Source organism: Heptranchias perlo, chromosome 24 (genome assembly GCF_035084215.1).
Source record: "Heptranchias perlo isolate sHepPer1 chromosome 24, sHepPer1.hap1, whole genome shotgun sequence".
NCBI classification, from domain to species: Eukaryota; Metazoa; Chordata; class Chondrichthyes; order Hexanchiformes; family Hexanchidae; genus Heptranchias; species Heptranchias perlo.
In genome coordinates, this window is record NC_090348.1 from 23,983,355 (window position 1) to 24,009,966 (window position 26,612).

General features: G+C 39.2%; 1 protein-coding gene across 3 annotated transcripts; it reads left to right on the forward strand.

The window, feature by feature from the left end:
* The first annotated feature begins 29 nt into the window (after window positions 1-29).
* creld2 (cysteine-rich with EGF-like domains 2) lies at window positions 30-26,024 on the forward strand. 3 transcript variants are annotated; one of them, XM_068004916.1, is made up of 10 exons: window positions 30-888; window positions 2,874-2,956; window positions 6,964-7,074; window positions 8,266-8,357; window positions 12,394-12,570; window positions 14,186-14,296; window positions 15,732-15,815; window positions 17,873-17,968; window positions 19,830-19,967; window positions 23,435-26,024. In XM_068004916.1, exons 1-10 carry the CDS (start codon window positions 760-762, stop codon window positions 23,509-23,511), a joined length of 1,098 nt encoding a protein of 365 aa, XP_067861017.1. In that variant the 5' UTR covers window positions 30-759; the 3' UTR covers window positions 23,512-26,024. The 3 variants fall into 3 exon arrangements, with proteins under 3 accessions (XP_067861017.1, XP_067861016.1, XP_067861018.1); XM_068004915.1 differs by having other exon boundaries at window positions 36-888; window positions 23,432-26,024; XM_068004917.1 differs by lacking the exon at window positions 30-888 and adding an exon at window positions 1,732-1,846 and having other exon boundaries at window positions 23,432-26,024.
* Window positions 26,025-26,612: the final 588 nt, after the last annotated feature.

Genomic DNA, 26,612 nt, shown 5'->3' on the forward strand with positions numbered 1-26,612 from the left:
TGTATTTATGCATTGACTTGCGTTTGTCTGCGTTTATGCATTGACTTGCGTTTGCCTGTGCTTATGCATTGACTGTCTGCATATACTGCTGCATTAATTCACGCTATCCCTGTTCCAGCAGAGCTCACACGAGCTACACGTGGGTTATTGATCGCTCTGAGCGTGTCGTAACCGGGTTGGTGGTTTCCGTGATGGACAGTGACATGGACCAATCGTGTTGCACATCGTCGGTCGGTAGGGCGGACCTGTGAGCCGGAATGTCCGGATTCTGCACGCGATGGGACGGCAGTGCCTGCGGACCGTGATCTAGCGGGTCAGAGTCACTCGGACCCCGGGGACGGCTACTTGTAATTAAAGAACTGCATCAGATCACAGCTACTTGTCCTAAGGGGATTACTTCGAGTCACAGTAAAGAGACACCGTTACCTGTATCCTGAGCACTGCAATCATTGCTAGCTACAGTTTGGGACTGTGCAGTTGTAAGAAAGAGGCACTGCTATCTGCTTACGACTTCCTGACACCCCTAGCACGCCTGCATACTGGCACATAAATCCAGTGTAAACGAAACACTAAATTACATGTTTTACACTGGTGTTTGAGTTTGCACTTCAGAGTTTAGTCACTGTTATAATTAAACAGTACTACTGGCATTTCATCTGTTGGCTTTTCATACCCAGTGTTACATGCTGGCTCTCACATTCATGTTTTCAACCTAGTTTTTTTTTAAAGTGAGAATTGTATTATATACATAGTAAGGAAATGGATCACTCCAGCAAAAGTCTCCGTTCTTTGCTGTTACTTGGATTGCTGCTGTTATGTCGTCTTTCATCGGGGTATGACAAGTTGTCTTGTCCCACTTGCAAAAAAATAGTTAGCAATTTCTTAAAGGTGAGTACTCGTAATCATATTGATGGTTTTGCGTGCTATTTGAATTTCACAGCAGTTGTAACGCCCACCTTCTGGACTAGGGGTCACTATCAGGGACTTATTTGAACTATCTGATATAACATTAGGGTCAGTAGATGCTGGATAGTTGCAGTTTTCATCTGGTCTATAGACATAGCTAATCTAGAATGTCCTAATTGTAAAGAATTAGGAATGACTAATTAAGTACTGAACAAAGTAAAAATGTACTGGTATCAGAAAATTCTCGTATTTAAGAAATCCATAGATGTGCATCTGAACTGGGAGTGTTTGATGGGATGGTGTAGAGGGAACTTTACTCTGTGGGGGGGAGTCCAGAACAAGGGGGCATAACCTTAATTAGAGCTAGGCTGCCTGGGGATGATATTAGGAAGCATTTCTTCACACACAGGGTTATGGAAATCTGGAACTCTTTCTCTTACCCCCCCCAGCCCCCCCCCCCCCCAAAAATGCTGTTGAGGCTAGATCAATTGAAAAATTTAAAACTAAGTGATAGATTTTTGTTAGGTAGGGGTATGGAACCAAGGCTTTGAGCTACAGATCAATGGCAGAATAGGCTTGAGGAGCTGAATGGCCTATTCCTGTTCCTAACTCTTTGTAAATCAAGTTTCACAAGTGTAGAAGACTGTAGCTTATAAGCATCAAAATGAATTATACATGTCTCATTCACTGTGGAGTAACAGGGGATTCAGCAATACTACATTGACCATTCTCTTTGTGATGTGTATGTGCAAATTTGTCTCTCTGAAAATTAAAACTCAACTAATGTGTTTGAGTTTTGACCTGAAGTAGTTTAAGGCTCAACATTAGTGAGTGCCTCCCTGCCCTGGACATCCAGATGGAGTTTCTTGGAACTAAAAGTAGCCTACTTGCATCACTGGAGTCCAGTCAGTAGAATTCTGTTTAAATGGCTGTTGCACAGGTAAATATCAAAGACTCAATACCACTTTAACTTGTTTCCAAATATTGGCTATTCATATAGGTGCATAACAATATATACTCTGTATTTTCTAGAATTAGATTTTAGTGTTTATACAAGATTTGAATTTAACACATGGTGTTTAATGGCTTTTTGGGCAGTTGGCCAGTAGCTTTGTATTCCATGGTATATGGTTAACTGATTACCTACTTAATGGGATCTCAACTGTTTGAAAGTTGTGGAGTCCATTTGTTTTCTAGGCACTTGTATCTAGAGTAGGATTGTTGAATAATTCAGAAGAGAAAATGCAAATGTGCTAAACTCAGTGGCATACCTGATTACTGCATTTTATCAGATTTATCATGAATAGATATGAAAGGAAAAGAGGCATCTTTGAATATAATCTTTCAGCTTCTATGTATCATATCCAGAACCAGAGAGCTCATACTAATCTGTCTCCACATCATGTCTAGAGTAGCATTTAAGAGTCAGGGCTGTCAACCTTTTAAAAAAAAATCCTCTCTTTGGGGTGGGGGGGAACCCTTTCAAATGGAATAAATTCCAGAAAATTCATTGGGTAAGACATATTTAGTGTCATTAACTTAACTTTGAATTGAAACATGTAAGTTGAGCTTTCCTTATATCTAGAGTTCTTTAGGAGCACAAATATCTGGGAATTTTTGTAGATAGTGAACTATTAAAACGAAAGCTAGATAGAGGTTTAATGGCTGTGGGCAATTGAATATATGCTTCCTCTTAATTTTGAGCTGGTCAAGAATATGTGTATGGTTGTCTGGCTGAGGATTTTTTTTTTGGGGGGGGGAGGGGGGGGACAGGGAAGGAAAGACACTGGGGAAAGAGATGCAGACACTCCTGCCTTGCACAGTGATTTGTGATGTGCCAAATAATGAACTCTCCCAATGTGTATTGATAAACTAGAATGTAGTGTTTCCAGCTAAATGCTTGTGTCTATTGTAACTGGGTTAAGTACAAATTAATGCAAGTGATCAAAATAATTTTTCAAAATTAGGGTGTAGAAGATACTTCCAGAAAGAATTTTGGTGGTGGAAATACAGAGTGGGAAGAAAGGAAATTGTCAAAATATGAATTCAGGTATGTATGTGGTTTGTAATACAGCTTGCCCTGGTTGTATCTTGCCTTTTAAATACCAATGTATGAAATTGATGGGCAGGAAAAGACCAGCTGGTCCATCAAGCCTGCCCCACACATGATGGCTGGAGCATTAGACACGCACAGAGCACCTGTCCCATCTCTTTGTCCATCCAAGGATGATTATTATCCGGACCTAGAGCCCTATCAATCTTGTGCTTTCCTAATCTATCAAAGATGATGTTACTATGCACTTTAATAATACTTTTTAAAAATGGAACAACCCCCATCTGAAACATAAGCATTGTCTACAGGAGTATAAATGTCTACAGGAGTATAAATGAATGCAAAATAGTCATTTAGCAGCTCTGCCATTCTGTGCATACAACAATAGATATATAGTCTCGCATAGTGATTTAAAATGGATTGTAAACAAGATAAGAAAGGAAATGGATTATGTATGAAATTGTTGTTCTACTATATAATAGCTCTGATTTGATGTGTTTCTATGATCAAGCTTTGCAATACCGTTGAAACGGGAATTGAATTTCTGTGTTTTAGAAATGACAATTTTCTCCTGCATTAATAGTCACTTGAACAAATGTGGATTAATAAAGGAAAGCCAGCACGGATTTGTTAAAGGCAAATCGTGTTTAACTTGAGTTTTTTGATGAGTAACAGAGAGGGTTGATGTATATATGGACTTTTAAAAGGTGTTTGATAAAGTGCCACATAATAGGCTTGTCAGCAGAATTGAAGCCCATGGAATAAAAGAGACAGTGGCAGCATGGATACGAAATTGGCTAAGTGACAAAAAAACAGTAGTGGTGACCGGTTGTTTTTTGGACTGGAGGATGGTATATCGTGGTGTTCCCCAGGGGTCGGTACTATATTAATGACTTGGGTGTACAGGGCACAATTTCCAAATTTGCAGATGACACAAAACTTGGAAATGTAGTGAACAGTGAGGAGGATAGTGATAGACTTCAAGAAGACATAGACAGGCTGGTGGAATGGGCAGATACGTGAAATTTAATGCAGAGAAGTGTGAAGTGATACATTTCGGTGGGAAGGATGAGGAGAGACAATATAAACTAAATGGTACAATTCTAAAGGGGATCCAGGAACAGACCTGGGGGTATATTTGCACAAATTTTTGAAGGTGGCAGGACAGATTGAGAAATCAGTTTTTAAAAAAGCATATGGGATCCTGAGCTTTATAAATGAGGCATAGAGTACAAAAGCAAAGAAGTTATGTTGAATCTTTATAAAACACTAGTTCAGCCACAACTGAAGTATTGTCCAATTCTGGGCACTGCACTTTTTAGGAAGGTTGTGAAGGCCTTAGAGAGGGTGCAGAAAAGATTTACTAGAATGGTTCCAGGGATACAGTGACGTGGATAGACTGGAGAAGCTGGGCTTGATCTCCTTAGAGGAGATTTGACTGAATTGTTCAAAATAGTGAAGGGTTTAGAAAAAGTAAACCCATTGGTGGAAGAGTTGAGAACCAGATACACAAATTTTAAGGTGATTGGCAAAAGAACCAAAGGTGACATAAGGAAAAACTTTTTTATGCAGCGAGTAATTATGATCTGGAATGCACTGCCTGAAAAGATGATGGAAGCAGATTTAAGCGTGGCTTTCAAAAAGGAATTGGATAAATACTTGAAGGGGGGAATTTGCAGGGATATGGGGAAGGAGCAGGGGAATGGGACTAACTGGATTGCTCTTACAAAGATCCGGCATGGGATCGATGGGCCAAATGGCCTCCTACGCTGTCACCATTCTGTGATTCTAATGACATTAGTCTGTGCTGTAAGAATAACTGTAGGAACTCTCTTCTTATGCCTGTCCATTACTGCAAAATGTGAATAACCAGGTTTTGACTGTTAATGGAAGAACCAGTGTAGTAAATTAAAAACTAAATGTGCCAAAATGGTCGAGCAATTTAAGCACTAATTTCATAGTCAATCCTTTTTTTAATAGTTCTGTAATAAGTGTAATCTATTTACTATTTGCTGCTGATCTAGCCATTCATATACACTTGATGAATTTAACAGGAAATGGCAAATTAGATTATAACAACTTGCATTTATATAGTTCTCCCCACGTGTAGGAAGATGTCTAGAGTGCTTTACAATAAGGAAGATAAATATATAATGACATCAAGCATGGAAAAAGGGGGAAGGAAAAAATGAATGGGGAATTGAAGACACAGTTGAAGAAGATTTTTGAAACAGAGGGTGGTGATGAGGTGGAGGCAACTGGGTAGAAATTTCTAGAGGGCTGGAGCATAGTAGCTGAAAGAATGGCTGCCATTGGTGGAGTGGAGGGAACAAGGGATTTGGGAAGTCTAGTGTTAGAGGAGCTGATAAGGTATGTGGACAAATAAGACAGGACAAGATCAAAAGAAACCATGGGTGGGGCCATAGAGAGACTGGAAAACGAGGATGAGAATTTTGAAATCGACCTGCTGAGGCACAGGAAGCCAGTGGAGCGGTTGGGAGTGGAGGATTTGGTGTGGATGAGGATGCCGGCTTGAGCCAGTGAGCCCACCAAACAGGTTGTTAGAGAAGCCGAGGCTTGAGATGAAGACACGGACTATATTTGTAAGAGTGGAGGTAGAAGAAAGCAGTATTGGTAGTGGAGTGACCATATGGTAGAAAAGCTGAGCTTGGGGTTGAGCAGGATGCCAGGGTTCAACATTGCTTTGTTGAGCTTCAGATGGCAGCCAGTGAAGTTGATGGAATTGAGGCCAGAGACACAAAGTTGCTGAAAGGGATGGTGTTGATTTTGCCAATGTTCAGTGGGAAGACCGTCTAATTCATCCAGGTTTTAATATTAGTCAGGCAGTTTGAGACTGGCAACAACCTTTGGGTCAGTGAAGGGGCATCAAGGTAAGGCCATGTGTCGTCATCAACTTCCAGATAATTCACTAAGGGTGCCATGTAGATAGGGAAGAGGAGTATGTTACTGAATTACAGAACTTTGCCTTTTACAGCACATGTCAAGGGTTCTGGAATGTGTTTGATGCCCTGGGCAGTGATAACTAACAGTAGTACTAGCCAGTTGTGTGTTATGGATTGCAATGCATGATGTAATGTAATATAGAGGTGTCCAAACTTATTGTCCATGGGCCCAGTGAGGCCTCTAAACCCTAAGCTGTTGGGCCTGTAATGTCTTGGTGACTTGTCCTCCTGCATTATCTCAGAGCACTTCACATACAATGAATTGCTCTGAAGTGCAGTGACTGTGTTCTTGTGCAGGCAAATTGGTTGGTTTGTTTTCTCAGATTTTTTGTCAAGGAATTGAATTAATTTCCCTTAGTTGGAATCTCATTAATGGAAAATTGGGCTACTGTAGATGAGGAGACATGACAAAAACAGGCCACAAATTAAGTAGCCACAGTGCTTCAGGAAATGCACTTTAACCTCATTGGGTAGGTAGTGTGTATTTGAGATTTAATGCAATCATTCTGTTCTGAATACATCATTAAACTTTGGAATTGGGAAACAGACTCCATATTATTTTTAGTTTAGTAAGGAGCACAGCTACCCAAACCCAGACCTGTCCCGTATCAGTCCTTGAGTTAGTCATTTTGGTTTTAAAAAAATGAGCTATTTGACTTGATATATTAGAAATGAACATTATTCTTTTTTACTTTTAAATGGGTTTGCAAGCTAAGTTACTCCATATTATTCCTAAATGTCACTCCTAGCTATTACCAATGTTGGCAGAACTGATATGAACAGTTTAGTCCTGGGAGTTTGGATCAGGAACAACACTGACATTACAAAAGGAATTGCCGCACATACTTGTGCGAAAGGCAGATTGCATTGCAAAAATCACCCTATGTGTAGCTGTTTAGCTATTATGTCAGTATATATGAAGAGTTATGAATTTTGAAATGTTACTAATTAAAATCATATATTTGAGAAGATTTTGAATTAGGTGCTACAGTTTTTGTAGTACACAGACTTTCTCAACTGTTTTAACTGTGTTTAATTTAGTGAGATTCGTCTTGTGGAAATTATTGAATCCCTGTGTGAGAATGCTGAGTTTGAATGTAATCTCATGGTGGAAACCAATGAAGATCATATTGAGAACTGGTGGTTCACAATGTAAGTGTCTTTTATATCTAATTATCGCTAAATCTATGATATAACAACAAACCCAATAATTTTTGAGTTTGTAACATTCATGTCCACACATTCCACTCCTCTAATACAAAACGTCCCCTTATTCTGCACTCCCTTTTGTTATCAGTAGTTGCATGTACAACCATTACATCCCACTCTCAGGAATTACCTGCATAGCTCCCTCTGCCTTGACACTTTCTTCCCTGCCTTATGCTGTGCCTTTGGCCCCTTTTGCCCCCTCTCCAACTCAGCATACACCATTTCTTCCAATTATAAAGTATTTTGAAACACATTCCAGCACATGAGCACTGTAGAACTGTATTTTGATGTGAGCCTACACTGTCAGCAAGCTACATGGGCAGGAAGGCATCACTGCTGACCTGACCCCGTCTTTGCCTGATATCTACATGCACTCACTTTCCAATAGGAGTTGCTGACTAGGGTTCAGGAGCAGGAATTTTGGATGATCTGTTTTGTTTCTTCCCTCTCTAGCCCAGGAAGGCTGAGGCTAATTATAGTACCCTACACTTGGCCTAACTGAGATCAGGAAACTCAAAACAGATTGGGAATAGAACCTCCAGACCTTGGTTGTCTTAGCATAATAATATACCCTTGCTTCTTATAGAGATCTTGGATGTCTTGGTGCTGGTTTCCTTACTTTTAACCAAGGTCACCAGTGTCATTTCTTTTGTAGATCTAAAATATCCCATTTTGATTAAATACAAAGACTGTAACTCATTTTGTAAGTCCTCAGAAATTCCTTTATAGTCTACTACATACATTGAGTGGACTTCATACCAGATGTGTTTGCATATTCAAACTGGTTCAAAAGCAAATTAATTCCTCCAAACCAATTTAATGTTTAATTAAAATTGAACAGATAATGTTTTCACCTGAAGGATTAATGATTGTGTTGTAATTGCTGCAAGTCTATTGATTGTTTACCAGAAAACAGCATTCAAAAGGGAATTAGATATATATTTGAAAAGGAAAAATCTGTAGGGCTATGGGGAAAAAGCAGGACTAATTGGATAGCTCTTTCAAAAAGCCAGCATAGACACAATGGGCCAAATGGTCTGCTTCTGTTCTGTAAAATTCTATTAACATGATCAGTTTGTGTTGCATTCAAATTTAAATACGTGGAAGATAAATTTAATTTTTTTTTAATTGCAGGCAGAAAAATCATCCTAATTTCTTCCTCTGGTTCTGTGTGGATATGATTAAAGTTTGCTGCCCTGATGGAACCTTTGGTGTGGACTGTGTTGGTACTGTAATTACTTTTTGTGACCATTATGAACTTCAGTGTATGAAACACAGTATAACTGTTGACACAATAATTTTGATGGCTGTGTTACACGATGCACTTAATTTGGTCAAATTCTGTATATTTGGTTTGTTGGGAGGTATTTAGAAATCAGCAAAGGATGTCCAAGAAATTGATAGAGGGGGAAAATTGAATAAGAGCAAACTAGCAAGAAATATAAACTGATCATAAGAGCTTCTAGAAGTATGTAAAAAGGAAGAGATTAGCAAAAGTAAATGTGGGTCCCTTAGAGGCAGAGACGGAGAAATTGTAATGGGAAATAAGGAAACGACAAAGACGTTAAACAAATATTTTGTATCTGTCTTCACCGTAGAAGACACAAAAAACATACTGGAAATAGTGGGGAGCCAAGGGTCTAATGAGAGGGAGGACTTAAAGTAATTAAAATTGGTAAAGATAAAGTACTGGAGAAATTAATGGGACTAAAAGCTGACAAATCCCCTGGACCTGATGGGCTACATCCTAGGGTTTTAAGAGGTGGCTGCAGAGATAGTGGATGCATTGGTTTTGATTTTCCAGCATTCCCTAGATTCTAGAACAGTCCCTGTGGATTGGAAGGTAGCAAATGTAATTGCACTATTTAAGAAAGGAGGGAGCAAGAAAACAGGGAACGAGAGGCCAGTTAGCCTGACGTCGGTAGTAGGGAAACGGCTAGACTCTATTAAGGACATAGTAACAGGGCACTCAATGATTTTAGGCAGAGTCAATATAGTTTTATGAAAGGGAAATAGTGTTTGATAAATCTTAGTTTTTTGAGGGGTAGATAAGGGGGAACCCTTTATATTTGGATTTTTAAAAGGCATTTGATAAGTTGTTACACAAGATTAGGGCTCATGGAATTAGGAGTAATATATTATATCGATTTAAGGATTGGTTAACGGACAGAAAAGAGAGTAGGAATAAACAGGTCACTTTCGGGTTGGCAGATTGTAACTAGTGGGGTGCCGCAAGGATCAGTGCTTGGGCCTCAGCTGTTAACAATATATATCAATGACTTAGATGAGGGGATCGAGTGTAATGTATCCAAGTTTGCTGACGATGCAAAGCTAGGTGGGAAAGTAAGCTGTGAGGAGGACGTAAAGAGGTTGCAAAGGGATATGGACGGGTTAAGTGAGTAGGCAGGCGAGAAGTTGGCAGAGTATAATGTGGGGAAATGTGAAATTATTCACTTTGGTAGGAAGAATAGAAAAGCAGAATATTTTTTTTTAAAAGGTGAGACTAAGAAATGTTGGTGTTCAGGGAGATTTGGGTGTTCTTGTTCACGACTCTTAAAGTGGACATGCAGGCACAGCAAGCAATTAGAAAGGCAAATGTTATGTTGGCCTTTAATGAAGTATAAGAGTAAGGAGGTCTTGCTGTAAATAAACAGGGCTCTTTTGAGACCACACCTGGAGTACTGTGTACAGTTTTGATCTCCTTACCTAAGGAAGGATATACTTGCCTTAGAAGGGGGTACATCGAAGGTTCACTAGCTTGATTCCTGGGATGAGATTGAGTAAAATGGACCTATATTCTCTGGAGTTTAGAAGAATGAGAGGTGATCTCATTGAAACATAAGATTCTTAGAGGGCTTGACAGGATCAATACTGAGAGATTGTTTCCCCTGGCTGGAGAGTCTAGAACTAGAGGTCATAGTCTCAAGATAAGAGACTGGCCATTTAGGACCAAGATGAGGAAATATTTCTTCACTCAGAATTGTGAATCTTTGGCATTCTGTACTGTAGATGCTCAGTCGTTGAGTAGATTCAAGGTTAAGATTGATAGATTTTTGAACACTAAGGGATATGGGGATAGGGCAGTAAAGTGGAGTTGAGGTAGATCAGCTTAATTCTCCTATTTCTTATGTTCCCAATGTAAAAAGCTTGCATGTTACATTTTAACAAAATGATTTCTTTTACAGTGTTAATGCATTAACTAACCTGTTAATAGTTTAGTGGGCCCCTTGTATAATGTAATAGTGTTACCAAGAGCCATTTGATTATGTTGAGCTGTGTGCAAAGCATGACATTGACTGGCAGACACTGCACTAGAGGTAGATTAATTCCAGGGTGAAGACCACACATTATTAAAGGCAACCTGAGTGTAGTCCTTGAAACATGAAATTCTTGGCAGTCAAATGAGGTTTCAGTGAAACCCAGGAGCAAAATTCCTCTGAACAAAATACTAAATGGTTATTTTCCCCCAGAATGAGTGGTCTGGAAAAGACCAGCTGGTCCATCAAGCATCATTCTCCGAAACCACTTGTTTCAAAGCCTTATTTTCCTACAAATCTATTAGGGGGTGATTTATGGAGAAAAATTAGCATTCTTCCACTTTTTCTTAAAAGAAGTTTTCCTGCAACCCCCCACCCCAAAATCACTTGATCTACTGATAAATTAAACTGACAAAAGAATTGAGAATGAGAGCAAAGCATTACAAAGCCAACCAGAGCAAAACTGAGGTAGATACAACATTGCAGACCAGGCCTACGGATCAATTTAGGAGTTAGTATTCAATTCAAAATAATGTATAACTTCTCTGTACTTTCATCCACTTCTTCCTCAATCCAAATTCTAATATGCCACCCAAGTCCCTCCTAAACAGCTATGGAAGGCCTCCTAGTATGAAATTTTGACATACAGCATGCTTTTGATGTATCAAAACGAGATCACTTCAACACGCGATCATTGAAAGTGAGTAGAATTTAAAATGGGGTGTAGGCCACCTGTAAGGTCATACCCCCTGAATAAATAGAAGCTGATTACAGTTCTCACTATTGAACTGTATTCAACTAGTTGGAGCAGGCTTGCTGAAGTGACTGGGGAGGGAGATTCCTTTTGCTGTGTTGTCTTTTTCCATAACTATGAAGACTGGTCACACTTGTTATGAATGAACTCTTTTTTTCCTCTCACTTCAATTTTCTGACATCCTCTCCAGGGGGCATTGGTTCATGCTGGGGTACGGTTTCACAGGTGCAGGCTGCCCTCAGTACCTCATCCATGTGGCCATTTTTTCAGGTATGAGCCTCAATGGTGAGTGTCAGCTTGGCCGTTTGATCCTCTTAGCCGTACGCACTTGCACACTTTCCAGCAGGGGTCACCGGATAGTAATTAGCAGCAGTGTTTCCCACCCCTTCCCTATCCAAGGGGCATTGATGCCAATTGAAACACTCCTATTGCACTCATCACCCTCCTCAGCAGACAGATCTGTATGCTCAAATGTCATATTTTCCTAAATGAGGTATCAGTGGAGCTGCTTCTATGTTTTATGCATTTAGAATCTTTATAGTCATAAATGTACATTGCTAACAATCTGCAGAACTAAAACATATCTGCAATATCTAAATATTGGCATGGAAAATATTTTTATTGCCTAAATTACCCTGTATGATCTTCATATTTGCTGCAACTTCAGAAATGGGAATCCTAAAATTAGGACTTGAGCAGAAACATTTGTGATTTTCCTGTCTATTGATGCAAGTACAGTAGACATTCCTGAGCTTTACTGTGGAACAGTTCCATGTTCTTTAGATGGGATTGAGTGAGCCTTCCTGATGGCTGTGGATAAATGCAGTGTGTTGTAGTACTGAGTGATATGGATCAAGTAACCCTTTCTGTGTGCTAAGCTGATTTCAGCTAGGATAGCCATGGGAGCCCAGTACATTTAGCTTCAGTGTGCATGGGCAATAACCTGGGTTTCTGCTTTTGATCACTGTCTAGTGGCCTCTGCTGGTAACTGCATGTGTGTGCATGTTAAGTAATGAGGATCAGGTTCAGTTGTAATATTTCCCACAGTCAAACAAAAAAGTTGCCACTACTCCTCTTGTGAACTCAAAGACTAGTCACTAGGAGGGGGTATTAAAAAAAAAAAAAATCTGTCATTAGCTGGAACTATACCCCACTCTGCAGAGCTTAAAATTATGGCAAAGGGTAATTTGATGGATCCAACCTGTGTTTCTGAAGTGACTACTTGTCTAATACAGCTACCTATTATTTTAGGATGTCCTGGTGGTGCAGATAGGCCCTGCAATGGGCATGGTTCATGCGATGGTGATGGTACACGGACTGGTGATGGCTCTTGCAGCTGTACAAATGAGTACAAAGGAGAAGAATGTTTAGACTGTGCTGCTGGCTACTACAGTGAATTCCGGAATGAAACCGATTCAGTCTGCACAGGTAAGTTTCTGAGCTGAAAATGAAAGTTCTTTCACATACTCAATGGCTGCCAGGCACTTTTTTGATTTGTCGTTACTTGTTATGTGGGCAAACGTGGAGCCATTTGTGCAATGCAAGGTCCCACAAACAGCAATGAGATAATGACTAGTTAATTTGGTTTAGTGCTGTCATTGATGCTGCTGTACCCAATTATCCATTTGATACATTCAAAAAAGCAACATGTTGAGGTTCCTGTTTTCCTAAAAGGGAAAAGACTAATAGTTTTTGTATTGTGAGGAAAATGCTTCAGTTGACATTCTGCTTTCTTCAAACTTTGACGGTTTTTTTTGGTGTAGTTCTCAAGGTGAGTGTTAGGGAATACAATGCTTTTTGTCATCTGGTGTCTGCATTAAAATACTCCCAGGTCAAGTATAGCACAGCTAGAGGCAGAACGAAGATCCCTTAACTCTGCTCCAACAAATTGCTGAATTGCAATCTGAGAAGTGTGCTACTTTTGTGCTTGGTGCCCAGGGATGTGCTGCTAGTGACTCGGATACAGCAGGACATGACTGCAGATTGGGAGAAGAGCTTTTAATGGGTCAGTGTTGCTCAATGTGGGAGCAGTAGATCTTCTGACATTCAGTGCTGATGTTGCTACTTTGCTTTAATTTGTAGAAGGACAGGTGCTTCAGCACTCAGGAAATCAACCAGTCTTCCAAACCCAATGCTGGGCAAGCCTGTGCACTGGCTTAAAACCTCTGTTCCCATTCTGAAGCTGTACCTGGTGTGCCCTTGACTCCAATGCAGCAACAATTTCCTAAAGGTGACTTTGGCTAATGTCAGAGACCAAGAAGGTGAATAGGCATATCTGAGGAAAAATGCAAGAAATTACAGAAAAACAAGTTTGCAGAGTGGTCAGATAGGTGGCAGACGCAGAGAAATGTGAAGCTGTACAGAATGGAGTAGTAAAGAGATTTAGAGGTGCAGGCATGGAACTTTTTAAAGATAAAAATGCAGGTAAAAAAGGCCTTAAAGGCATGTGGGGTCCTAAATTTTATACATTGGGGCATTAAATATAAAAGTAAGGAAATTGTTTTCGTCAGACATTGGTTAGACCACAGTTGAAATATTACATTCATTCTTCCTATAGTGGGCACCCCATTACAGGAAGAATGCATGTAATATTTCAACTGCGGCAGAGACAGTTAAGCAGGGATCAATGGAGGTTTTCAAAATTCTGAAAGTTTGAGAAGCAAATAGTGAAGATTGTTTCTATTGATTGCTGATACCAATTCCCCAGAGACTGAAGATTATCACTAGAAATGGGAGTTCTTTTTGCGCAGAGAATTATTGGAATATGGAAAGCTTTACCACAAGTTGGCTATTGAGGCAGAGACTATATTTGGGGGGGTGGAGGAGGAGAAAGGCAGGGAAACAAGATTAGAATAAATAGCTCAAGTTGAAGAGTTAACACAGATATGATGGGTGAAACGGCCTCCTTCTGTCCAACTATTTCAATCTTTGTCATAGATACAAATCAACAATGTAACTGGACAGATGTGCCACATAGCAAGTTTTATAAGGTGTGAAAGTTGCCCTGCAGTCATTTATATAACACATTTTGAACTCTGTACAGCCTGTCACCCTGCCTGCAAAATGTGCACTGGCCTGTCGAACAAGAACTGCACTGAATGTGCAAGCGGCTGGGTAGAAGCAGTCACTGATGAAGATGGGGTCGTCTGTGTGGGTAAGTACGCTTATTGATACAGTGCATAACATTGTGCAGTCCTCTTTTAGTCTCTTTTCCAGAATTCATTAGCACCGTAGACATGAGCAAAATAAATCCTTCAATGCTGCTGATACAATTTATTTTACTCTTAAGGATGTTTGTGTAAATTCAAAGGACAGCACAAATATTCAGTCACCAAACTTTCAATTGTTCCTGAAGAAGACACATGTTGGTAGGTCCTGTGAGTAACGTGATCTGAAGATCTCTCCAAATGTTTCTTTGTGGCTGATTAATAGTTCCCCACACGAGTAATTTGGCTTGTTTTTATTGCTTTAAAATGTTACTATACACTTGTTCCCCCACCATTTGGCATTTCTAGCAGACAAATAGGTGACAAGTGTCTTTGGACTGGTAGCTGATTGAATAACCTCATTTACCTTGAAGTGCTATTAAATGCATATTCAGTACAGACTAATTTGGAAATGACTGTAGTACCATTTTTCTACCAGCAGATGACATTAATGTACTTTACAGAAGCATTCACAAAGTGCCAAATTCTAACTCATTGGCTCACTGACATCAGGGGCGATCCTAATAATATATCTTGGTAATAAAATAAAGAGCCCCATGTGTTTATTGTGCACTTCTATTCAATTTAATGTAGCATTTGTTAAATAGTAAACATCAATCACTAGGTAAGTGGAAGTTTTTTAAAAGCTTTATAATGAGGCAAAGTTTTCTATTCAAGACTTGCAAAGCCATTGTCTTAAACCTTCATTTCAGAGAATCTAAACAGAACAGTGTCTTTAAACATTCCAGTCTTGTTATAATCCAAAAACTGGTTAGGCAAAGCCTTGTGGGTCATATGACCTTTTAATGTCTGAATCTTACTGGCCATCATCTTTTAATTACCACCAACATTGTCTTTAAAGGTACACTTTCTGAATGTTTGTTCCTCAATGTCTTTAACGAGAGATCAGAATTGATGGTGATCTTGTTTGAATTAAGATTACAACACAAAAGAAAAATTAGGGATGAGACCAGCCATTCATCCCAAAGCAGCTCATCCCTTTAAATTAAATCTTTTGACTTGATTGGATTCTGAACAATGGCATTTGTTGCTTTCCCATAAACAGTCTGCTACCCTCCATTTTGAATTTTGGTAAGGGAGACCATTTCCAATTAATATTTTTATTTAAAAAAACACTTATGAAAAAGGAATGTCCCTATTCTATATTTTTTTTGAATCTAAGTGTCTGCCCAATTATATAGCTGATGTAAATCACCTTTGCAAATGTTTCACAGCATTCTTTAAGTTTACTGCTCTCCTTATTCTTGGATCCATAAACTTGATTAAACTCATTTCAGAAAGATTTCTTGCAGCAAATAAGATTTTTGTTCTGTCCTCCCTCTCATATCAACTGTACGACTAATTCTTTCCAATTACTTGTAGATGTCGATGAGTGTGCGGCAGAGACCTTACCTTGCAAACAACATGAGCACTGTTCAAACACAGAAGGGTCCTATTTCTGCAAAGGTATGTCTGTTCACTTTTGAGCTTTGTTTCACTGGACACCATTAAAAGCTCATTTACATTTTCAAGTATCTGGTTATAGTCACACTAATAACCTATTTACACTATCAGTTTGGCACCAGTAGTATTGATGAAGGCGGACAGTACATATAACTTCTTTCTCCCCTCCTATCCTCCTTTTTCTACCCCCCCCCCTCCCCAACCTGGAAAATTGGAATTTGGAGGCAGCAAGCGCCACAAGTCTTAACTTATTCCTCTGATAGCAGGATTACCTCCTATTAATATAAACCATAAGAAACTGGAGGCAGAGGTGAAGAAGAATATGGCCCCCATCAGGGTGAAGATGTGACGTACTCTTCCCCTTCCCCTCTATACAGGTTTCGGAATCACTTGCCCCTAAAAGAGCTTGCCAAGCTATTGGGACAGCTAAGAGAGTCAACACACAGGTTTAAACTTTTTTTTTCAAAGCACATGTGGAAGTCACTACTTTGCAGATAAAGTCATTCTCTTTGGTTCTTTCAATGTCTCGCATTGTTGAGGTTCCGTACAGGTGAAAACAGCTTAAAAACACCTTGCAACTTTGTACAGAAATGCTTCAGCCCTTCACTAGGGAGCAAGCATGTTTTTGCAGCCTTTTGTTTCTCTATCTGCTCTTTTAATAATAATAAAAAAAAAACCTCAGTGTAAGTGTGGTTTTTATAATCTTTGTGTTCAAAAACATGGAACCAAGAAAGACAAAATACAAAGTAGGAAGGTCTCTGCCTCGATCCATATTGGGTGTTGAGTTGATCGGTCTCAGACAAAGAGAATTGGTATGTTACAATTGGTCAGGACATCCCTGGATTGGGGAAGACAAGGGAAAATTGCCCAAGGCGCTCTCTCCTGACTCTAACCCATGCTGGAAATACATGATCTCAGATGACGAGAAGATAAACTATGCCTCTGGCAGTCAAATAGCTAATGGGCACTCACTATTTAGGTTTACATGAAGAATGGCTACTTAAGCATCATATCCAGACAGTGCTTGGTGCCTGTGGCGGTGCCTTTTAGCAAGAAATCAACCTCTTCAGGAGAGGACAGAAATTAGTGACGAAAACACGAATGCCAGCAGATTATTTAAAGAAGAACTTGCTGATCACAACTGATCAAAGCCAAATGTATGAAGAAGTACTAATATTATCATAGAGAAGTGTGTCAACAACTGAACTTCTGCTGTCCTGAAGCAGGGATGTCGAAGCTTTTGTTTTCAAGGGCCACATAGGTACATACCATGGGGCCTCAGGCAATATATAGGGGTAGAATTTCTACCGGGGTTCTCCCGATCTCCTGCTGTAACTTGGGCGTAAACTCCAGAGAAGCGATATAATGGCTGTTTTAAATTTATTTGATAAATAAAGTGCTCACTAGCTATTTGATTGCCAGAGGCATCACATCTACACCTTATCTTCTCATCTGAGACCCATAACATGGAACTTTTACCCCTTTTTAAAATGTATTTCCCTGTTATCAGTTACTTGCAAGTAACTGATACGAACAGATCTTGGTGTTCTGAGTCCGTGTTTATCCACCAGTGTGGCAACAGACTAAAAACAAGACTTTCCAAACCTCCAGGCCCACAAAATAAAATATATATAAATGCAAATTGAACTGAGTAACCTCTGCTTCAAAGTTCTGATTGCCAGAACTCAGAGCCACATGTGACCCTAGGGTAGCAGGTTAGGCACCTCTGTCTTAAAGTTCAAGTGATCATTGTCTTCTGAATCATTGCATGTTAACTGCAATGAAAAAATACTTTTTTTTTTAAAAAGGGAGCTTTTCTATATACTCTTGCCGATGACTTGATCAGGTAGGTTCATGTCATTTTAATGAGGGGAAAAAGAGTTATTAAAACATAACCCAGAAAGAAGAGATTGTGAATAATGAAAACTGTTTTTATTAGTTTCTTAAAGTCCCATTGCCAGGAGTTCCATGAATGTATGCTATTAGAGGTCACATTTACAATAAGGTAATATACTGTAATAGCAATCTGCCAGTTTAACTTTCTTTGCCACACTGTTCAGCTTGTGATGATGCCTGTGATGCATGTACTGGAGAAGGCCCAGAAGAATGTATCAACTGCACAACTGGGTACACAATGGAGGAGCAAAAATGCATAGGTATGTGATGTGATGTACTTACGGCTGGTGAGATCAGCTTTCAATTAATTGTGTAGGAGATGGTGGAATCTCTGTCTTGTAGCTTATCTTAGATGTGCATGATTTTTGGTATCAAATCTCCTAAAATGTAGAGATCACTTTTTCTTAAACTTAAATTTTAAACTTGTCATTTCCAGCAGGCAACTTGAAAATTGAGGAGAACGCGTGTGTATTTGTGTTGCATGATAGCATAACTCTTGTTCAGGAGAGCACGTGACTGGCTTAAAAAAAATCAACTGCAAAATAGTGGAAGTAGAGAAAATATTTAAGTTTAAAATAAAACATTTATTAATGTAGATTGATGGACCTAATCTCACCTCCTGCTGCCCAATCATCTAAACTAGCTATGGGCCAGAAGTTTAATCAATTTAGAAGCTATCACTTCAGGAAAAGATGCATTTGAATACATGTAATATTTGCATACAGTGTACACTAGGTTCAGTTTACCAGCTTGGCTCTGGCTGTTTTTCTTTCTCACTTCAGCCTGTTCTGAGATTGCTGAATATTTGGGCTGTAAAATATATTTCTTGCCCCTTTCTCTCCTTTCCAACCCATAGTTAGCCTGTTCAGTTATTGCATTTAAGATAAGAAAAGTCACACACGTGGGCACTAACATCTGTAGCTTAGAAAAATGGTGCCTAGTGACTCCCTGGTGCTCGGTGGGGTAGGTGAGATGCTTGCCCAAACATTTGATATCAAAACCCATTAGTGCCACTTGGCTACATTTTTTTTTAATTCATTCCCTCCCTGTGGCATGCATTTGTTTGGCTGAGAAAAGCCTATTCCCAGGCCTATGCTAATAATATAATTGGCCACTAGAAAGTGCAACAGAATGATCCAGGGTGACTCTCTGACTTCCCCCTTTTTTTTCCCCCACCATCCTTCTATAGGTAAGCATTTGGCCTTTGCTTGGTGCCTTCCCATGTTGGCGCATCAGAGATTGGGAACTCCTACATATAGAAAACAGTAGGTAGAAACCAAAGACCTTTTCCCACTCCAATGTACAGCCTGTTAGACCTGCAAAGTGATGTGCTATCCCATTGTTGTCCAATAGAAATTGCTGACTAGCCACAGACGTGGCTACAGCGACACTGTTTTAGCCACGTGCACTAATTTTAGTAGAAAATGCCTTCCATACACTCGCACAATACAGGTAAGTATACTTTGTGTCTATTTACTTAAACATCTGCCACCATTCAGTAACCAAGGAAGTAAAGCACTTACAATGATCACAAAATTCTGCTTTTTGTCTTACCATATTAACAAATGTGCAAAAAGGTTAAAGTACATATGCACATGCCATGTGAATGAGTATTTGAGATCCTATGTCCTATTACTCATTTATTATTTACTAATCAGAAATGTAGTTGGCCACATCTGGATTCCTAATTAGCCATGTGTGGCTAATGTATTGGACAACACTGCTGTCGTACCATTTGAAACTTTTAAAATCCCTTTCATAGGAATAAAAAAGCATGCTGAATAAATTGGTTTTACCACGGTGCGGACTTTGATAAATATAGCCCTAAATCCAATGTGTTTCAGTCCCCTGTTGAGTTTAGGTGATTCACAGCAATGTTGAACTGTGATATACTCCTAATACAAAAAATAACATACAGAACAAAACTGAAACTGCTTAGAAGCTTAAGTCATATTCACCTTTTCTTTCAATTTTTTTTTTCCCCACTGGATTATTCTGTGGAGGGGAGAGAAGGGAATCTCATCTCATGCTAATTTTAGAGTTCGGCTTCCAAAAAAAATTTAACTTGAAAAAATATGCAATGCTAAAATGTTTAGAATTTTGTTCCATTTTCCTGTTTAGATATAAATGAATGCAATCTGTCTGAAGTGTGTTCACGTGAAAACGAAGACTGTGTTAATACTGAAGGCAGCTTTAAATGTGTCTGTGCTGAAGGCCACGAAGACCGAGATGGCGCCTGTGTAGAAGTTAAAGTACCAGGTATGCTGATCCGTTTCAAATTCCACTTAAATCATGTGGTTGTTTTTATCTAACTCAGAAACTAATGTGAACAAGCTGCTTAATAATAAAATTGAAGAAGTATTTTAATTTTACTAAAAGAATATACAGAACTGAGTCAGATCCTTATCACCACTTCAAAAATATTGCTACTCTAAAATTGAGTCACAGTGTTGAACCCTTTTAAGGTTAGTAAACTTTTTAAGATGGAAATAGCTAGCTGGTTTGATTCTTCTAGTTTAGAACGCCTTTCTATATTGTTGGCATTCAGAATCCTGGCAATGGTAGGTACTACTGACAGGTACTTTTGTTGCAAGTTATTTATAGGAATGCATAGGCAACTGAGTGGGAAAGAGTTGAGATTGACTCAGATCAAACCTTTTCATAAGAACATAAGAAATAGGAACAGGAGTAGGCCATATGGCCCCTCTAGCCTGCTCCGCCATTCAATAAGATCTTGGCTGATCTTCGACCTCAACTCCACTTTCTTGCTCTATCCCCATATCCCTTGATTCCCTTAATTTCCAAAAATCTATCAATCTCAGGCTTTGAATATACTCAACGACTGAGCATCCACAGCCCTGAGGTAGACAATTCCAAAGATTCACAACCCTCCAGTGAAGAAATTTTTCCTCATCTCAGTCCTAAAAGGTCGACCTCTTATCTTGAGTCTATGACCCCTACTTCTTGACTCTCCAGCCAGGGGAAACAGCCTCTCAGTATTTACCCTGTCAAGCCCTCTAAGAATCTTATGTTTCAATGAGATCACCTCTCATTCTTCTAAACTTCAGAGAATATAGGCCCATTCTACTCAATCTCTCCTCAAAGGACAACCCACTCATCTCAGGAATCAATCTTGTGAACCTTTGTTGCACCCCACCCCCTCCTAAGGCAAGTATAGCCTTCCTTTAGGTAAGAGGACCAAAACTGCATACATTACTCCAGGTGTGATCTCACCAGAGCCCTATATAATTGCAGCAAGACCTCTATGCTGCCATCCTCTTGCAATAAAGACTAAAATACCATTTGCCTTCCTAATTGCTGACTGTACCTGCATGTTAACTTTGTGATTTTTATGTACAAGGACTCCCAAATCTCTCTGAATACCAACATTTCTTAGTCTCTTGTCTTTTTAAAAAAAAATTCTGCTTTTTCTATTCTTCTTACCAAAGTGAATAACCTCACATTTCCCCACATTATACTCCACTTGCCCACTCATTTGACCTGTCTATATCCCATTGCAGCCTCTTTGTGTCCTCCTCACAGCTTACTTTCCCACCTAGCTTCGTATCATCAGCAAATTTGGATACGTTACACTCTGTCCCCTCAGCTAAATCATTTTTTATTTCTCTCTCTCACACGCACACACAGCTATTTGCAACCTGCCCAGCTTCCCCGTAAATGCATCTATGCTATTTGCCTCAACTACTCCTTGTGGTAGCGAGTTCCACATTCTAACCACTCTCTGGGTAAAGAAATTTCTTCTGAATTCCTTATTGGATTTATTAGTGACTATCTTATATTTATGGCCCCTAGTCCTGGTCTCCCCTGCAAGTGGAAACATCTTGTCTAAGCTACCCTATTAAAGACCTCTCTTAGGTCATCCTTCAGTCTTCTTTTCTAGATAGGTATAACCTCTCAGTTCTGGTATCATCCTAGTAAATCTTTTTTGCACTTTCTCCAGTGCTGTGCACAGTACTCCAAGTGTGGTCTAACCAAGGTTCTATGCATGATTAACATAACTTCTCTGCTTTTCAATTCTGTCCCTCTAGAAATGAACCCCAGTGCTTGGTTTGCTTTATTTTTAATGGCCTTATTAACCTGCATCGCTACTTTTTAGTGATATGTGTATCTGTACGCCCAAATCTCTCTGCTGCTCTACCCCATTTAGACAGTTATTATCCAAGCAGTATGTGGCCTCCTTATTCTTCCTACCAAAATGTAATACCTCACACTTATCTATATTGAAATTAATTTGCCAATTACATGGCCATTCTGCAATTTTATTAATATCTTCCTGTATTTTGTCACACTCCTCCTTGGTATTAATTATACACCCCAATTTAGTGTTTCTGCAAATTTTGAAATTGTACATCGGATTCCCAAGTCCAAATCGTTTATGTAAATAGTGAACTACAGTGGTCCCAGCATCAATCCATGTGGAACACCACATCCCTCCTTTTGCCAGTCTGAGTAGCTACCCTTAATCCTGACCCTTTGTTTTGTAGCCAGCTTGCTATCCATTCTGCTACTTGTAAGAGCATGTGGAGTCAAGGGACCTGAGTCGTGAGTCAATATGCGGTACCTTGTTGAAGGCCTTTGAAGATCCTAATGTATTACATCTACTGCATTACCCTTGTCTACCCTTTTCCATCCACTTAGATATAAAATGTAAGATTGAAATCTGTTCATTTGAATTTGAGTCCACAGTTGTGTAGGTAGCATCCCTGGCTTTTTTGAGGAGGAAAGTAATAAAAACCCTAAGTTCTAATCATGACATTAAAGAGAGGAGCAGGGAAACTGACTATTACATTTCTTCCAATTCATGTGCAAACTTAGGAGTCTGGCATTTTTTTTCCACTAGTCACAGAAGCCTCTGTATATTGCCTCTTGCAGAACCACTTCAAGAAACAGCAACAGAAGTTTGCATGTGTTGCTATTTTGAAAGTGAATCTTAGTTTGCTTTGACCACCATACCTCCCTCAAGGAAGGAAAGACTGGGAAGGTCCATACAAATCAACAAGCAAAGCACTGCATCTCTGGCCTGTACCAGATGCGTGGAAGCTATTTAGCTTCTTCCACCCACTGCTGAACAAAAAAGCTAGTCTGTCTTTGCCTCCAACAGCAAGTCCAGTGTGTTGTCAGAAGTAGTGCTGCCAACAGAGGTGCCAACACAAACCATCTCTCATTGTGGTGTGCCTTCTTTGGCACATGGGCCTTCTGGTGTTCCCAGTCCTAGTTATCATCCTGATTAAAATAGTGAAGGTAGAAGGGAATGGAGATTGACCATTAATGCAATGTTACAAGAATATCCTGCTCAGCTGAATGAGCCTCTTATGAATCAATAAAGAGATGCCCTGGCGGGAGATTTTTCGGGAGAAATATTGGAAGGCCCTGCTTGCAGCATGTGCATAGTGATCATATTTGGCCGTGTTACCAAAGGGGTAACATTGATGCAAAAATGCAATTAAATGTGCTTGAAAATGATGGCATCCCCCAATGCAAGTGACTTTATTTGGTTGCAACGAATGGCCCACTACTGAAAAGAGAAATTTTGAACTCCATGGGAAGAAATATTAGAGATGTAAAACAGGCTGCTGAATCGCTTTCATCGTTTTACACTAACTGTCAAAATTACTCTGACTTTACAAAAATAGTTGAGGCCAGGACATAACCAGTATTGACTGGGGATTTCAGTTTGATAACTCATCTTTTGTGTTCTGCAGTAGAAATGGAGGATTCTGAAGAGCAAAAAGATGTTGAACCTGAAGCTTTAGCAGATGTTGACCCACATGAAGACCTTTGACCTGCAGTTCAACATATTGGTTTGTCTTGCACAAAAATCTGTGGGTATATTTTGAAAAGGACTGCCATTTATAAAAGATGTGGCAGTTGTTTTTCAACTGGAAAGTTAAACATGTTGCCAATGTGATTTGTTTACATGATCAAAAGCCACCAGTTCCTGGCCTGTATCCATTTTAAACTCCTTGGGTCAAAATGCTCTTTGCTTATTTCTGTGTCACAACTATTTAGTTTCACCTTGTCTATCCTTTTTATGTGAACAAATTTGTCAATTTAAAAAAAAATTATTTGTAGTGCTTTTGATCCCTGGAAGGCTGAAAAGTTTTAACATTTATACATGATCTTTGTGTAGTGACACTGAGCCTCTTATTTAAAGATTTAAAATTCTAAACAGTTTTCAGTTGGCCTTTGTGTGTTTACTTTTTTTTAAAAAGTGATTTTTATATCTTAGCTGCAGGTCAGAGTTTTGTTTAAAATGGGTGTTACAAAATGGAAACATTTTGGTTTTGTCGCTACATCTACTCTGGATTCTGATTTAAGCTTAAATGAAGGTCGTCATCCAAACAGTCGCTTTCTCCTCATGTCAACTTACCTGTTGATCACTTCCAGTATTGTCTCATTTCAGATTTTGGTATTTTCAGGATTTATTGGTACTTTACCCTTAATTTCTGAATTAGAGATCATTCAATGACGTGAGATTCTATCTCTGTAATCTAACCCAAAAAGACACTCTTTTAAAAATGTGGCTGGAGTATAAAAACTAAGTTTTATTTTAAAAACAGCTATGATCTATGATCTTTGTGTTTGATTATTAAGATTTGTTTTTTCAGTTAATTTTTGTGACCCTCCTGCACTCCAATGACATTGCCTAATATGTGGGAATTGCACCAAAGATGTTGTAGATATATAGGCCTATATGTCCCCATTGGGAATGCTCTTTATTGGGTGTTGCTGATTGGAAAATTAGGTGGTGATCTGTTAACACCAGATCGCTGCCCATTTCGATTCTCTAAGCAGCATTTAAATTGATGCAGGAAGTAAGTTTGTGGGCCAGTGCATAATGTGATTGTCAAACATTGGATTTTTCTGTAATTTCTGCCCATTTCACACTGCTTCATTTATCCACCTGTATAAAACTGGGTGTTCAGGATTACAAGGTGTTGTGCTCCATAGGGAAATTAATTTAGAGATTATTATCTTTTAATTCAATTTTTTTAAAGAGTAAATGACTGGAGGAAAATAGGCCCCATAATTCTTTTAGTCTGGAGACAAGCCTGCTTTATCAGAGTATTAAGACTAAAAGCACAGTAATGAAATGTAAGCCACTGTCAATGATGCAGGCTGTGGTTGCATAGTGTATTCACCATACTCTCTTGGGTTTTTTGACAGATGGCCCTTTAACCAGTTAGGTAAGTATTGTTGATGTGTCGAAGGGTCAGGATTGTCTGTTGAACATAAGTAACTGTTCCACTCTGTTGTTGGTTGAGGATTTGTAGATTCCTTGGATATTGATTTTGGGGGCGTAAAGTCTAAAAGATCAGACAGTGTGACTCCCAATAAGAACATGTAAAACCTTTCCATTTTATTGAACTCTGAAGAAAACTTTTTTTAAAAAAGCAGATCCGATTACCACTCCTCATTTTAACTTATTTCTCTCCTGTGCTCTAGCTTTTAGATCTATATCTGCAGATTCTTGGATTACCGTAAATGTGCAGCTAAGGTCTCTGGTTTCGTGAAAAATCAATACAACATGTGCAGATTAAAGTACTGTCAAAATCCAGTTACATTTTTAGAGAACCTCCAAAGAGGTTCACTAAAGGGGCACTGTTGCCATGGTGAGGATCTTGTAAGCGCTGAGGACTACCATGACAAGAGGACAAAACTATGTTTCCAATTATATCTGATGCACCAAATTATTTTCTTCATGATTTACATTGCAGTTTTCAGACTTTTTGAATTAGATTTAATGTAAATCTTGCTGTAAAACATTGAGGACTAAAGCTGAATCGCTACATCTAGTTGATAGTCATTTTCAAAAAGGTGATAAAACTAATCCAGGCAAATAAAGTCCAATCAGTTTCACATCAATACCCAGTAAAATAATAGGCCGGAAACTGCTTGTAAAATAACGGTGAGGTTAACAGTGCTCTGTTATTTCAGGGCAAGTGAAAAAGCAAGTTCCGGAGAACGCACATGCGCAGTCAAATGCAGAAATCTGGAACTTGCTGTTCCTGATTCCCCGCTGATCTGACGGTTTCGCGTTAAAGGGATATCGCAGGCAGGAACCAATGGACCAATACGAACTTGCTCTCTTGCCCAGCTGGAAACTAACTAATCTCGCCAGAAAAAAGTAATGCTGAGTTCCATCAGGTCTAAACTAACTTTTAATGGTGCAAGTATTACTCACTGCCAAACAACCTCTCTGGCACTGAAAATTAACTTTTAAAAGTGTCTCATTTTTTCAGATTTTAAGAGTTTTTGGACATTTAAATAAAAAGTTTAAATGTTTTAAAATTACTTTTGTTTCTTTCATCTCAGTCTTTTAGTCTTACAGGTTGGAGGCTATAGGTAAGAAAGATATCACTGAAGGGGTAACACGGCAGTGTGTTGAATCTGATTCACACTGCTCAGAGAGGCAGTGGAGATAATGTGAAAATGTTTAAGGAAGAATTTGATGGAGGGGGAAATTGAGGGACCAATGAGGTGGAATGCAGAGACTAGTCCAGTCCTATATTCCTAAAACCGTGGAAAATTTAAACAGTTGGTTGCTGTGATAAACTGCGTTTCTAGATGGATGAGTTAGGATAGGCCAAATGACCACCTTCATCTGCATCCTTTTAGTGATCTCTTCCGTGGTCTTCAATGGGGCAATGAAGACCTCTTTTAGTTCTCCAAAGGCAATTTCTGCATGTCAGTTGGAGGTCTAACCAACAATTACCACATACTTGCTTTGGTGGCTCCATCATTACTCTTCTATTGCCAATCTTGACTTTATCATCTCCTCCACCTTCAAATGGAACTCCCACATCTATATTGATAAAACTCTTTCCTGTTCCATGCTAATAACTTTTCTCCTTTACACACTTAGCTCTCTATTAAGCCCAA

Excerpts from the sequence above, each read along its gene's own strand:
- creld2 (XM_068004915.1), top strand. The coding sequence starts at position 760 with ATGGATCACTCCAGCAAAAGTCTCCGTTCTTTGCTGTTACTTGGATTG. Across the intron at positions 889-2,873 it reads TAGTTAGCAATTTCTTAAAG|GGTGTAGAAGATACTTCCAG; the intron begins GTGAGTACTCGT and ends TTTCAAAATTAG. Across the intron at positions 15,816-17,872 it reads AGGGTCCTATTTCTGCAAAG|CTTGTGATGATGCCTGTGAT; the intron begins GTATGTCTGTTC and ends CACACTGTTCAG.